We start from the raw sequence: 14,521 nt of genomic DNA on the forward strand, positions 1-14,521 counted from the left end.
AGGTTCATTAACTATTATCAGCTTATGGTCAACTAGTTGTGATAGAGTCTTTACTAGTTATCAGCTTATGGTCAACTAGTTGTGATAGTCTTTACTAGTTATCAGCTGTATGGTCAACTAGTTGTAAAGAGGTCTTTACAGTTATCAGCTTTATGGTCAACTAGTTGTGATAGAGGTCTTTACTAGTTATCAGCTGTATGGTAACTAGTTGTGATAAAGGTCTTTACTAGTTATCAGCTTTATGGTCAACTAGCTGTGATAGGCTTTACTAGTATCAGCTGTATGGTTAACTAGTTGTGATAGAGGTCTTTACTAGTTATCAGCTGTATGGTTAACTAGGTGTATAGAGGTCTTTACTAGTTATCAGATTTATGGTTAACTAGCGTTGATAGAGGTCTTTACTAGTTATCAGCTTATGGTCAACTAGTTGTGATAGTCTTTACTAGTTATCAGCTTTATGCTCAACTAGCTGTGATAGTCTTTACTAGTTATCAGATGTATGGTTATGAGTTGTGATAGAGGTCTTTACTAGTTATCAGCTTTATGGTCACTAGTTGTGATAGAGGTCTTTACTAGTTATCAGCTTTATGGTCAACTAGTTGTGATAGAGGTCTTTACTAGGTATCAGCTTATGGAAATAGTGTGATAGTCTTAAGTTATCAGCTGTATGGTTAACTAGTTGTGATAGAGGTCTTTACTAGTTATCAGCTTTATGGTCAACTGCTTGATAGAGGTCTTTACTAGTTATCAGCTTTATGGTCAACTAGTTGTGATAGTCTTTACTAGTTCAGCTGTATGGTTAACTAGTTGTGATAGAGGTCTTTACTAGTTATCAGCTGTATGGTAACTAGCTGTGATAGAGGTCTTTATAGTTATCAGTTTTATGGTCAACTAGTTGTGATAGAGGTCTTTACTAGTTATCAGTTTTATGGTCAACTAGTTGTGATAGAGGTCTTTACTAGTTATCAGCTGTATGGTCAACTAGCTGTGATAGTCTTACTAGTTTATCAGCTTTATGGTGAATAGAGAGAAGAAGGAGTGAGATAGATAGATAGATAGATAGATAGATAGATAGATAGATAGATAGATAGATAGATAGATAGATAGATAGATAGATAGATAGATAGATAGATAGATAGATAGATAGATAGATAGATAGATAGATAGATAGATAGATAGATAGATAGATAGATGGAAGCGAAACGAGAGAGAGAAGAGGGAGAGGATGAGAGGACGAGAGAGATGGGGAGATATAAGAGAGGGGGCTGGAAAGGGATGGAGAGAGGCGGACAGAGAAAAGAGGGATGGAGAGAAAGAAGAGAGGGGGTAGAGAGGGAAGGAGAGAGGCGGACAGAGAAAAGAGGGATGGAGAGAAAGAAGAGAGGGGGTAGAGAGGGAAGGAGAGAGGCGGACAGAGAAAAGAGGGAGTGGGAGAGAGGGATGGAGAGAAAGAAGAGAGGGGGTAGAGAGGGAAGGAGAGAGGCAGACAGAGAAAAGAGGGAGTGGGAGAGAGGGATGGAGAGAAAGAAGGGAGGGAGTAGAGAGGGAAGGAGAGAGGCGGACAGAGAAAAGAGGGAGTGGGAGAGAGGGATGGAGAGAAAGAAGAGAGGGGGTAGAGAGGCGGACAGAGAAAAGAGGGAGTGGGAGAGAGGGATGGAGAGAAAGAAGAGAGGGAAGGAGAGAGGCGGACAGAGAAAAGAGGGAGTGGGAGAGAGCGATGGAGAGAAAGCAGAGAGGGCGTAGAGAGGCGGACAGAGAAAAAAGGGAGTGGGAGAGAGGGATGGAGTGGAATGGAAGATAGAGAAAGAATAAGAGGTAGAGGAGAGGGGGAATGAGAGATGGAGATGAAAGAAGAGAGGGGGTAGAGAGGGAAGGAGAGAGGCGGACAGAGAAAAGAGGGAGTGGGAGAGAGGGATGGAGTGGAGTGGAAGATAGAGAAAGAATAAGAGGTAGAGGAGAGGGGGAATGAGAGATGGAGATGAAAGAGAACTATATCAATGCTGTGACTAATACTAACAGAACAGAGAGGAATAGAACTCAGATCAAAGAGTTTCTAATGATGTAATAATAAGATGTAGTTCTTTACCCTTGTCTTGTAGTAACTCATCCGTCTTGTACATGCGCGTTGGCATGTGTGCGTGCGTGTGTTGAAATGCATTTGGGTTGAACTAATTCGTTGGTCACTGGTCGGCTGGTCCATTGTGGATAACAGAGGTCAAAAAATAATACTGGGGGATAAGGTTGTGTGTGTGTGTCCCTGCATGTGTGCTAGTGCTTGAACAGAGAGAGGGGTGAAGAGAGGCATAAAGGGGGGAGGAGATGGACAGAAGCAATAAATTAAGTGGATGGCTGGGGAAGGATGGTTGAAGGGGTTTTAAGGGTGCAACGAGGAGGGGGTAGGATTGAAAGGGTTAATAATTGGGTAGGTAGAGGGGACAGGGGGGTAGGGAGAGGGGGGAAGGGAGAGGGGAAAGGGATAGGGGGTAGGGAGAGGGGAGAGGGGGGGTAGGGAGAGGGGATAGGGAGAGGGGAGAGGGGGGTAGGGAGAGGGGATAGGGAGAGGGGAGAGGGGGGTAGGGAGAGGGGAGAGGGATAGGGGGTAGGGAGAGGGGGGTAGGGAGAGGAAAGGGGGGGTAGGGAGAGGAGAGAGGGGGGTAGGGATAGGGGGTAGGGAGAGGGGAGGGGGGGTAGGGAGAGGGGATAGGGGGTAGGGAGAGGGGAGAGGGGGTAGGGAGAGGAGAGAGGGGGGGTAGGGAGAGGAGATAGGGGGAGGGAAAGGGGGGGGGGTGAGTTCATTCATGGTTAATGACTAGCCTATGGGTCCTGCTTTTTAAACTTTTATTTTCATTTATTTTGTGTTTTCACAATGTTTTCTAAAGTCAATCAACGATAAGAGGTAAAAGAGAGAGCGAGAAAAGCATAGTGTTAGTGACTTTTTCATGGGTACACATTCCTGAGGGCTGTTCAGATACAGATTTGTCAGTTGGTGGTCTAATTGTGCAGAGATATTTTCCCAGAGACCAGGGCCTGTATTAACATTTTGCCTGATCTAAGATTAGGTCCCCCCTCTTATTCACTATGATTTATAAGGCAAAACTGATCCTAGATCAGACAGCACTTCTACTCAGACGCTTGGTAAAAATCACATCCTAGTCTTTTTACCACAACAAGATCAACAGACACCCAGTGAACGTTGTCAGAATGTTGATGGAACGTTGACGGAACGTAGGCATAACTCCACAACAGATTCCAGCATCTCTCTCACTGCAGACAGCAAAGCACTCATCTTAACATTCCACCCCATTGTTACGTAGCCTTGACACCCCGGTTCTGCGATCTCGTTGGCTACTGCACCCCGGCCCTGCGATATGATTGGCTGCTGTGCCTGTGATCCTGGAGGCCAACGGCGGGCAGCGACACACAGAAGCTCCCCTCTGTCTTAATTGACTTTGCTTCAGGGACGCCTGATGTATCACACTCACAGATGTACGCACACACACACGCACGCACGCACACACACACACACACGCACACGCACACGCACACGCACACACACACACACACACACACACACACATACACACATATAGCTCAGATCAATCTACAGAACGCAGGAAGACAAGGAGTATTCTAGTGGATGAAGGCCAAAGCCCACGTCACTCACATGCAACCAAGGCTTCCGTCCCAAATGCACCCTACTCCCTATATAGTGCACTACTTTTGACCAGGGCCCATGGGGGGCTCTAGTGACCTATATAGGGAAAAGGGTGCTATTTGGGATGCAGACCCAGTGTGTAGGAAGACTACAGGCATCTGTGTCTATCATCCATCTATCTGCAGAGCTAAAAATACTCCTCCATGTGAATTTACACTGACTAATACCACCTCTGTGGTGCTGACCTGGGTTCAAACACTATTCAAAATAATTCAAATGACTTTATCTGTGCTTGACTGAGCTTCCCTGACTTAATGGAGCCAATATAACTGTCCCAGAACGACAATACCCTCCTATCTGGTACTCCAGGCAAGCTAGATCAAACACTCAACGTGTTTGAAAAATGTAGAACATTATTTGAACCCAGGTCTGGTGTGCTGAAACATACTGCATGCAAGCTGCTAGTGGTGGTGGAGCAGCCCAGTGTGCCCTCTGGTGGTGAGAGCTTTGATGTGCGCTTCTCTCTCATGTTCGGAATTTCCATGTGATCAATATTTAATATAATATATAACAAAAGAGCCCACTGGTAGAACAGACAGGAAGCACACACACACACACACACACACACACACACACACACACACACACACACACACACACACACACACACACACACACACACACACACACACACACACACACACACACACACACACACACACACACACACACACACACTACCTCCACCAGTACATCAAACAGCTGTTTCCTCATCAAACGCCTATTAAAGCCACAATCTGAAGTTTGATACAGTAAGACAGAGGTACTTAACTAAATTAAGCATTGGGTACTGCGCTCTAATATAATGTGTATCTGTGTGTGGTTTAGAAGATGTTAGCACAGTGGAAAAACCCAGGCAGCCTACAAACATGGAACTATGCAGATCTATCGCTTCACTCTTCAAATTCACTTCCTCTTCCTTTCTCTAGAGAGAGAGAGAGAGAGAGTAAGAGAGAGAGAGATAAAGAAGAGAGAGAGTGATTGAGAGAGATGAAAAGTTGTTAGGCTGAACGTGTACGGAAGGAGGAAGTTGAGAGTTGTGAATCAGAGACAGAGAATCAGAAGGATTCAGAGACAGACAGGTGGTGTGAAGACAGAGACAGAGAATCAGAAGGATTCAGAGACAGACAGGTTGTGTGAAGACAGACACAGACAGGTTGTGTGAAGACAGACAGGTGGTGTGAAGAGAGAGACAGACAGGTGGTGTGAAGACAGACAGGTGGTGTGAAGACAGAGACAGACAGGTGGTGTGAAGACAGAGACAGACAGGTGGTGTGAAGACAGACAGGTGGTGTGAAGACAGAGATTAAACAGTGAAACAGAATGTATAAATTAAATTAAATATGTGGTGAAAGAGGAGACTGGAAAACAACAAAAAGACAACAAGAGAAGAGGATTAGAGAAGAGAATCAGAGAAGTGGATCAGAGACGAGGATCAGAGACGAGGATCAGAGACGAGGATCAGAGAAGAGAATCAGAGACGAGGATCAGAGAAGAGGATCAGAGAAGAGGATCAGAGAAGAGGATCAGAGAAGAGAATCAGAGACGAGGATCAGAGAAGAGGATCAGAGAAGAGGATCAGAGAAGAGAATCAGAGAAGTGGATCAGAGAAGTGGATCAGAGACGAGGATCAGAGACGAGGATCAGAGACGAGGATCAGAGAAGAGAGTCAGAGAAGTGGATCAGAGAAGTGGATCAGAGAAGTGGATCAGAGAAGTGGATCAGAGACGAGGATCAGAGACGAGGATCAGAGACGAGGATCAGAGACGAGGATCAGAGGCAAGGATCAGAGAAGAGGATCAGAGAAGAGGATCAGAGAAGAGGATCAGAGACGAGGATCAGAGAAGAGGATCAGAGAAGAGGATCAGAGAAGAGGATCAGAGAAGTGGATCAGAGAAAAGGATCAGAGAAGAGGATCAGAGACGAGGATCAGAGACGAGGATCAGAGACGAGGATCAGAGACGAGGATCAGAGACGAGGATCAGAGACGAGGATCAGAGACGTGGATCAGAGACGAGGATCAGAGAAGAGGATCAGAGAAGAGAGTCAGAGAAGTGGATCAGAGGATCAACATCGGTGGGGCTGACGACAGAGCTAGAGATGAGAATACACTGGGTCTACTTTCTTCTGGCCCTCGTCCTGATACAGACAGGTTGGTGTCACTTACAAACAACTCAAATAAGAGGAACCTTTTAGTTTAGTAGAACACACAGAGCAACAAAGTGCATTTATCAAATAATCAAAGTTGACAAAAAAGTAAAATACTTACAGTTGAAGTCTGATGTTTACATACACATTAGCCAAACACATTTAAACTCAGTTTTTCACAATTCCTGACATTTAATCCTTGTAAAAATTCCCTGTCTTAGGCCAGTTAGGATCACCACTTTATTTTAAGAATGTGAAATGTCAGAATAATAGTAGAGAGAATGATTTATTTCAGCTTTTATATCTTTCATCACATTCCCAGGGGGTCAGAAGTCTACATACACTCAATTAGTATTTGGTAACATTGCCTTTAAATTGTTTAACTTGTGTCAAACGTTCCGGGTTGCCTTCCACAAGCTTCTCACAATACGTTGGGGGAATTTTGGCCCATTCCTCCTGACAGAGCTGGTGTAACTGAGTCAGGTTTGTAGGCCTCCTTGCTCGCACACACTTTTTCAGTTCTGCCCACAAATTGTCTATGGGATTGAGGTCAGGGCTTTGTGATGGCCACTCCAATACCTTGACTTTGTTGTCCTTAAGCCATTTTGCCACAACTTTGGAAGTATGCTTGGGGTCATTGTCCATTTGAAAGACCCATTTGTGACCATGCTTTAACTTCCTGACTGATGTCTTGAGATGTTGCTTCAATATATCCACATAATTTTCCTTCCTCGTGATGCCATCTATTTTGTGAAGTGCACCAGTCCCTCCTACAGTAAAGTACCCCCACAACATGATGCTGCCACCCCCATGCTTCACGGTTGAGATGGTGTTCTTCGGCTTGCAAGCCTTCCCCTTTTTCCTCCAAACATAACGATGGTTATTATGGCCAAACAGTTCTATCTTTGTTTCATCAGACCAGAGGACATTTGCCCAAAAAGTACAATCTTTGTCCCCATGTGCAGTTGCAAACCATAGTCTGGCTGTTTTATGGCGGTTTTGGAGCAGTGGCTTCTTCCTTGCTGAGCGGCCTTTCAGGTTATGTCGATATAGGACTCGTTTTACTGTGGATATAGATACTTTTGTACCTGTTTCCTACAGCATCTTCACAAGGTCCTTTGCTGTTGTTCTGGGATTGATTTGCACTTTTCGCACCAAAGTACATTCTTCTCTAGGAGACAAAACGTGTCTCCTTCCTGAGCGGTTTGTTGGCTGCGTGGTCCCATGGTGTTTATACTTACGTACAATTGTTTGTACAGATGAAAGTGGTACCTTCAAGCATTTGGAAATTGCTCCCAAGGATGAACCAGACTTGTGGAGGTCTACAATTTTTTTTCTGAGTTCTTGCCTGATTTCTTTTCATTTTCCCATGATGTCAAGCAAAGAGGCACTGAGTTTGAAGGTAGGCCTTGAAATACATCCACAGGTATACCTCCAATTGACTCAAATTATGTCAATTAACCTGTACGAGGCTTCTAAAGCCATGACATAATTCTCTGGAATTTTCCAAGCTGTTTAAAGGCACAGTAAACTTAGTGTATGTAAACTTCTGACCCACTGGAATTGTGATACAGTGAATTATACGTGAAATAATCTGTCTGTGAACAATTGTTGGAAAAATTACTTGTGTCATGTACAAAGTAGATGTCCTAACCAACTTGCCAAAACTATAGTTTGTAAACAAGAAATTTGTGGAGTGGTTGAAAAACGAGTTTTAATGACTACAACCTAAGTGTATGTAAACTTCTGACTTCAACTGTATGTATGTGTGTGTGTGTTCGTCTGAATGTGTATTAATGCAAAAAAGGTGTTTCATCTTCATTTCACTGGAAGTGGCTGTGACTTTTCTAGCGCCCACACATAACTGACTTCTACCCTATTGCTTCACACAGGCATAGCCGGCAGTGTGATCTCTGTGTCTCACACACGGGACAGAGAACATCTGTCTATTACCTGTCGTCTCCTGTCGCAGAACGACACTGTTTCTCAGATCAACTGGGAGATGATCAGCAGTCCCAACCACACCACTACCAAACTGAAACTGGGCACCTTCCATCCCGTGTTCGGTACATATTTAATAATAATGTCATATATATATATATATATATATATATATATATTAATAATCTAGCAATGTAGTATATGTATGCTATACTCATAATGTACAGAACTTTGGGATTTGTGTATGTGAATAAAAAGTAAATAAAATGTATTATTGTTATTATCAATATCATATATGCCGTTTAGGTACCTACGTGGTCCCAGAGTACAACGACACTGTGAAGATCCAAAGTAGTGCCTCCAGTCGTAGTTCCAGACTCGACCTGAAGGAAGGCGCTGTGGAGGAGGTCAGCCAACTCTGCTGTGTATTCATCACGTTTCCATCTGGGGTGCTGGAGCACTGTACACATACCCGGATCAATGAAAGCACGGGTACTCTCCCTCTCTACCTTTATCTCGTCTCTCTCTCTCTCTCTCTCTCTCTGTGTGTGTGTCTCTCTCCACTCTCTCAATTTTAATTTTAATTCAAGGGGCTTTATTGGCATGGCAAACATATGTTTACATTCCCAAAGCAAGTGAAATAGATAATTAACAAACGTTTCTGTCTCTGTCTATGTGACAAACATCCTGGGCCTCTCTCTCTCTCTCTCTCTCTCTCTCTCTCTCTCTCTCTCTCTCTCTCTCTCTCTCTCTCTCTCTCTCTCTCTCTCTCTCTCTCTCTCTCTCTCTCTCTCTCTCTCTCTCTCTCTCTCTCTCTCTCTCTCTCTCTCTCTCTCTCTCTCTATATATATATATATATATATATATATATATATATATATATATATATATAAGAGCTTTATTGGCATGGGAAACATATGTTAACGTTGCCAAAGCAAGTGAAGAGGATAATAAACAAAAGTGAAATAAACAATCAAATTAACATTAAACATTACACTTACATAAGTTCCAAAAGAATAAAGACATTTCAAATGGCATATTATGTATATATACAGTGTTGTAACGATATGCAATTAGTTAAAGTACACTAGTTGCCCTTTTCTGAGGGAAATATGTGTGTCTCTCTCTCTCTTCTCTCATTTTCTCTCTCATTTTCTCTCTCTCTCTCTCTCTCTCTCTCATTCTCTCGCTCTCTCTCTCTCTCTCATTCTCTCTCTTAACAATACACAACAAGAATCACAACCCACATGGGTTCTATATAACATGTATGTTTGTGTGTGTTGAGCGTGAGCATGCTCCTGTGTTCTTGTCTGTGTGTGTCTGTGTGTTTTATGTGTATTTCTCCAGCAGGGACCCAGGAGTCAGACTTTCCTGAGCAGTCTCTCTCTCTCTCAATCATAACTATCCACACAATACATAACTGTGTACTGTGTGTCTCTCTCTATTGTCTACCCACAGTGGAGGCCCATGATCTTCTGCTGTTGGAAGTACTGTGTTTGACATGTCTGTGTGTCTGTCCACAGCAGAGGCCCAGGAGTCAGAGGATGCACCGCGGCTGCTAGGGGAAAGAACTTTGGAACAGTGGGCCCTGTTGGTAGGAGGCTCTACCATCTGCATACTGAGCATTGTGACCTCACTGTACTACTGCTGGAAGTACTGCTGCAGACACTGCTGTCACAGGTAGGTCTACCTCAGTGGAGGTTGGTGCTGTTTAAGATGAGGCTACTGTAGACCTTCATTGAAAAACTGTGTTTTAATCAATTATTTGGTGACGTGAATATATTTAGTATAGTTTTATCTAAAAAGGATCACTTTTTATCACTTAATGTTTCACTATTTTTATTATTATGCAATTCACTGAGGAGGATGGTCCTCCCCCTCCTCTGAGGAGCCTCCACTAGCCAACCTACTGATCTCTCCCCCTCTCTCCCCCTCTCTCTCTCTCCCTCTCCCCCTCTCTCCCCCTCTCTCCCCCTCTCTCTCTCTCTCCCCCTCTCTCCCCCTCTCTCTCTCTCTCCCCCTCTCTCTCTCTCTCTCTCTCTCTCCCTCTCTCTCTCTCCCCCTCTCTCTCTCTCTCTCTCTCTCTAACCCCCCCTCTCTCCCCCTCTCTACTACTGGTGAAAGTGCTGCTGCAGACACTGTTGTCGCTGGTACCTTACTGATCAACTGAATCCATTTTGTGTCTGTCTTTCTCTCAACCTATCAAAATCATTCCTCTCTCTCAACCTATCAAAATCATTCCTCTCTCTCAACCTATCAAAATCATTCCTTTCTCTGTATCTCTATTCCAAGCTCATTTTACTCTCTCTCTCTTTCCATCATCTCTATCACTGCTCTCTCTTCCGCTTGATTTTTTTTCTTTGTCTCTCTCACAGTCACACACAGGATGGAAAGAGAGGCCTCACTCTCTCTGTCAGTAAAGTTTCCAGTAGCACTGATTCTAACACCAATTGTTATCTGCTCTCTGACTCTAACAACAAGACGTATCTGCTCTCTGACTCTAACAACAAGACGTATCTGCTCTCTGACTCTAACACCAAAGGTTTTCAGCTCTCTGACCAAGACTTATCTCTAAACCAAGACTTATCTGCTCTTGTCTCTTGTTCCAGGAGGCGAATGTTTGAGGTAGAGGCGTATCTGACAGATCAACACACAGAATCAGAAGTAAAGTTATTTTCTCAGCTACACTTTTAGCTTAACATGCTGTTTTGACACAATGGAAACTTACATCCTTACCTAGAAATCCTTTATCTAGACAGGAAGTGTTGTAACCTAAAGCACACGGAAAAGGTCATTGGTGAAAGTTAATATAGGCTACCTAGCCACATGTCTCTCTAGAGTCACAAAGATAGAGCCATTGCCTGTCTCTATGGGTAGAGTGACCTCAGTAAACATAGTGACCTGCGTTACCATGAAAACCCACAGGGCCCCCCATTCGCCATGGTTATCGCCATGGTTTCCTGTTGTTCACTGTCTAGGGCCATCGCTCAGCCGTTTCTCACTCTCTCTCTCACACACACACACACACACACACACACACACACACACACACACACACACACACACACACACACACACACACACACACACACACACACACACACACACACACACACACACACACACACACACTGGTAAATGTGGTTTGGCGTTTATCATACTTGGGTTCACAATAGTGTAACACACAGTAGCTGGTGTACTGTTAACAGGGCAGAAGAATCAGTCTGTCAAGCAAAGCTTTTTTATAACATTTGCAGTGTGGTCGGATTTAGTGTGATGTGAACATTGCAGTGAGAGTTGCTTTCATTACACTTCTGTTACAGACCTCTTTTCATTTGGTCTTTACATTTACATGATAGAACATGATGAAATGACAACTGATAAAGCAACAATACAAATAATTTAGGTGCCAATTATTTTCAAAACAACATCTCTCTCTCTCTCATCCAGGGGGTCACAGAGGATCCCCCCAAGCAACCCCCCCTTCCCCCACCCCCCCAGCCTCAGCCCCAGGGTTTTGACCCCTCCAAGCTCTATGCTAAGATCAAGCTGGACCTGCTGTATGGACGGCTGTGGAAGGCCTACCAGGGGACGGCCACGACCTGGAGCCCCACAACACAGCACGGGCCACAACAAGGGCCACAGCAAGTGGCAGAGCCAGGGCCACAAAAGGTATGTCTTTCTTTCTACACGTTTTATATTTATCTATGTGTGAGGAAACCTCACTTTTCAAAGCAGTCAATTCAAAATAAAGGAATTTATTCAACTTCTACAGTGCTTTTCATTACAAAAATAATCTTAAAGTGCTTGAAAAATCCAAACGAACAAGAATCGAATAAAACAGCTATATGATAGACTGGGTCTGGACTAGGATTTTCAGTTAGAGTGGAACGTTTTTCAGTGTTTCAAACCTCCTACAGATGGAGTGATAGTCAAGAATGAACCACATGTTTGTAGAGGTCTGTCCATGATAGGGCGTTGCTCTGCCTTCTTGACATCTCAGTCGACCAGACAGGTCCTACAGGCGCTCGTTTCATCGCACCTTAACTACTGCACAGCTGTGCGGCAAAGGGACATAGGTAAAATTGCAGTTGTTCCAGAACAAAGCAGCACCTAGGTGAACTTAGATGAACTTAGTGACGTGCATGTCAGTCCCTCCTGGCTCAAAGTTGAGGAGAGATTGACTGCATCACTAGTGGTCTTTGTGAGAGGTATTGATGTTTTGAAGGTACCAAACTGTCTATTCAAGCAGTTGGCACACAGTTCGGACACTCATCAGTACGACACAAGACATGCAACCTGAGGTCTTTTCACAGTCCCCAGCTCCAGAATAGAGGCTGGGAAACTCAAGTATTAAATAGAGCCATGACTACATGGAACTCTCTGCCACTCCAAGTAACTCAAGCTAGCAATTAAACCAGTTTAAAAACAGATGAAAGAACACCTTACTGTACAAAGGGGACTGTGAAGAGACACAGACCTTGTATATACAGTACCAGTCAAAAGTTTGGACACACCTACTCATTCCAGGATGTGTCTTTATTTTATTTATTTGTACCAGAAGGGTGGCTGCTTTGAAGAATATAAAATATAAATATGTAAATAATATAAACTTTTTTGGTTACTACATGATTCCATATGTGTTGTTTTATAGTTTTGATGTATTCAATATTATTCTACAATGTAGAAAATAGGAAAAATAAGGAAAAACCCTTGAATGAGTAGGTGTGTCCAAACTTTTGACTGGTACTGTATGTTGTATTGTAATTTGCACTGTACTATGTATTAGACATAGATATTGTGTGTATGTACTGATATGTAGGTTGTGTGACGTTTTAAATGTATGTATTTCAGTCCTTGACTAATAATGTCCTGTACTATGTATTGTTTTGTGTGGACCCCAGGAAGAGTAGTTAATGCTTTTGCAGCGGCTAATGGGGATCCTAATAAATACCAAATACAACGTGAATACAAAGCAAAAAATAATGTTTGTTGAAGCCTGTGCATCAAAAGACACAGAAATGACACATGTACAGCATTTGATAAAGTCAACATCATAACCAGGGCTACTTCCTTCTGGGGGAAAATTGGGCATCACAGAGGGAAGAACCAGAAGAATCCGTTCTACAACTAGAACCAAAACTAGAATTAGAACCAGAACATCAACCACCTCTGGAAGGAAGAGAGGAACCAGTGACTGAGCCTGAAACGGAGTCTGAGCTAATACCTCCACCAACCCTGGATCCTGGGACACAGATGGAGGAAATGGAGTCGGACACTGGTTTATGAGGGGAGTGTGTGTGCGTGTGTGTGCGTGTGTGTGTGTTGGGATGAATAATGTATTGTTGACATTGGTTGAATAACCCTGAATCTATCTGTCAATCAATACGATCAATCTTTATTTTCCCAGAGGGACATTTAGTGTGAGAATATTAAACTCATCTGAACTTTTAAACAGAGTTAAGGGTTTAATGACCTTTGGCTTTTTAAAGAGACCTGTTATTACAAGGAGTGAGACCGTGTATGTTTGTGGCTTTCTGTTAATATAGCTGAGGTATACTGATTCATGACCAATATACAGTATATAAAATATTTTTATGTTGTACTTTACAGTTTTGCTTATTTTGCAACAAGATATCTCATTGTTCTACTGTAGGCTTATTACTGAAACCCATTGAATGTCATTTTGCGTTATACTTAAATATACTTTGTATACTTTTATTTCAATAAAAAATCAGACCATCAAAATGGATTCTCCTTCACTTGACATCAGTGGAGGCTGCTGAGGGGAGGACGGCTCATAAGAAATGGCATGAACAGAGCAAACGGAATGGCATCAAACCATGTGTTTGATGTATTTGGTACCATTCCACTGATACCGCTCTAGCCATTACCACGAGCCCGTCCTCCCCAATTAAGGTGCCACCAACCTCCTGTGCTTGCCATTTAGATTGTGCCTGCTCTTCCTTTCGGCCACTGGGGGGCGACACAATACTTCTTGTTCACTGACTGAAGCCCAGGGTAGAGTTACAAACACACTGTAAAGTTAATGTCTACTTTTGTAACTAAAGCACGGACAGTTCTAACAATCATAATGCAAGAACGTATTCACACCCCTTGACTTTTTCCACATTTTGTTGCATTACAGCCTGAATTTAAAATGGATTACATTTACAATTGTGTGTCACTGGCCTACACACAATACCCCATAATGTCACAGTGGAATTATGTTTTTAGATGACATTTTTAGATTTTAAATTAGATTTTTTTTTTATAAACTAAAGAATGAAAAGCTGAAAAGTCAATAAGTATTCAATCCCTTTGTGATGTCAAGCCTAAATCAGTTTAGGAATAAACATGTGCTTAACAAGTCACATAATGAGTTGCATGAACTCATCACTCTGTGTGCAATAATAGGGTTTAAGATTACTTTTGAATGATACCTAATCTCTGTACCCCACATATACAATTATCTCTAAGGTCCCTCAGTTGAGCAGTAAATTTCAAACACAGATTCAACGACAAAGATCAGGGAGGTTTTCTAATGCCTTGCAAAGAAGAGCACCTATTGGTAGATGGTAATAAAAAAATTAGCAAACATTGAATATTCCTTTGAGCATGGTGATGTTAATAATTACACTTTGTATGGCGTATCAATACACCCAGTCACTACAAATATACAGACGTCATTCCTAACTCAGTTGCCGGAGAGGAATG

At 42.9% G+C, this 14,521-nt stretch overlaps 1 protein-coding gene across 1 annotated transcript in view; it reads left to right on the forward strand.

The window, feature by feature from the left end:
- Positions 1 to 13,495, forward strand: part of LOC120030505 — a 15,780-nt gene extending 2,285 nt beyond the window's left edge. Inside the window, exons 2-8 of the mRNA XM_038975912.1 lie at positions 5,073 to 5,867; positions 7,756 to 7,929; positions 8,111 to 8,296; positions 9,328 to 9,484; positions 10,414 to 10,468; positions 11,255 to 11,476; positions 12,905 to 13,495. Coding sequence (XP_038831840.1) covers positions 5,073 to 5,867; positions 7,756 to 7,929; positions 8,111 to 8,296; positions 9,328 to 9,484; positions 10,414 to 10,468; positions 11,255 to 11,476; positions 12,905 to 13,093 — 1,778 coding nt within the window. The 3' untranslated portion in view covers positions 13,094 to 13,495. The remainder of the gene's footprint in view (positions 1 to 5,072; positions 5,868 to 7,755; positions 7,930 to 8,110; positions 8,297 to 9,327; positions 9,485 to 10,413; positions 10,469 to 11,254; positions 11,477 to 12,904) is intronic.
- Positions 13,496 to 14,521: the final 1,026 nt, after the last annotated feature.

The sequence above is a fragment of the Salvelinus namaycush genome, chromosome 36 (assembly GCF_016432855.1).
Source record: "Salvelinus namaycush isolate Seneca chromosome 36, SaNama_1.0, whole genome shotgun sequence".
NCBI classification, from domain to species: Eukaryota; Metazoa; Chordata; class Actinopteri; order Salmoniformes; family Salmonidae; genus Salvelinus; species Salvelinus namaycush.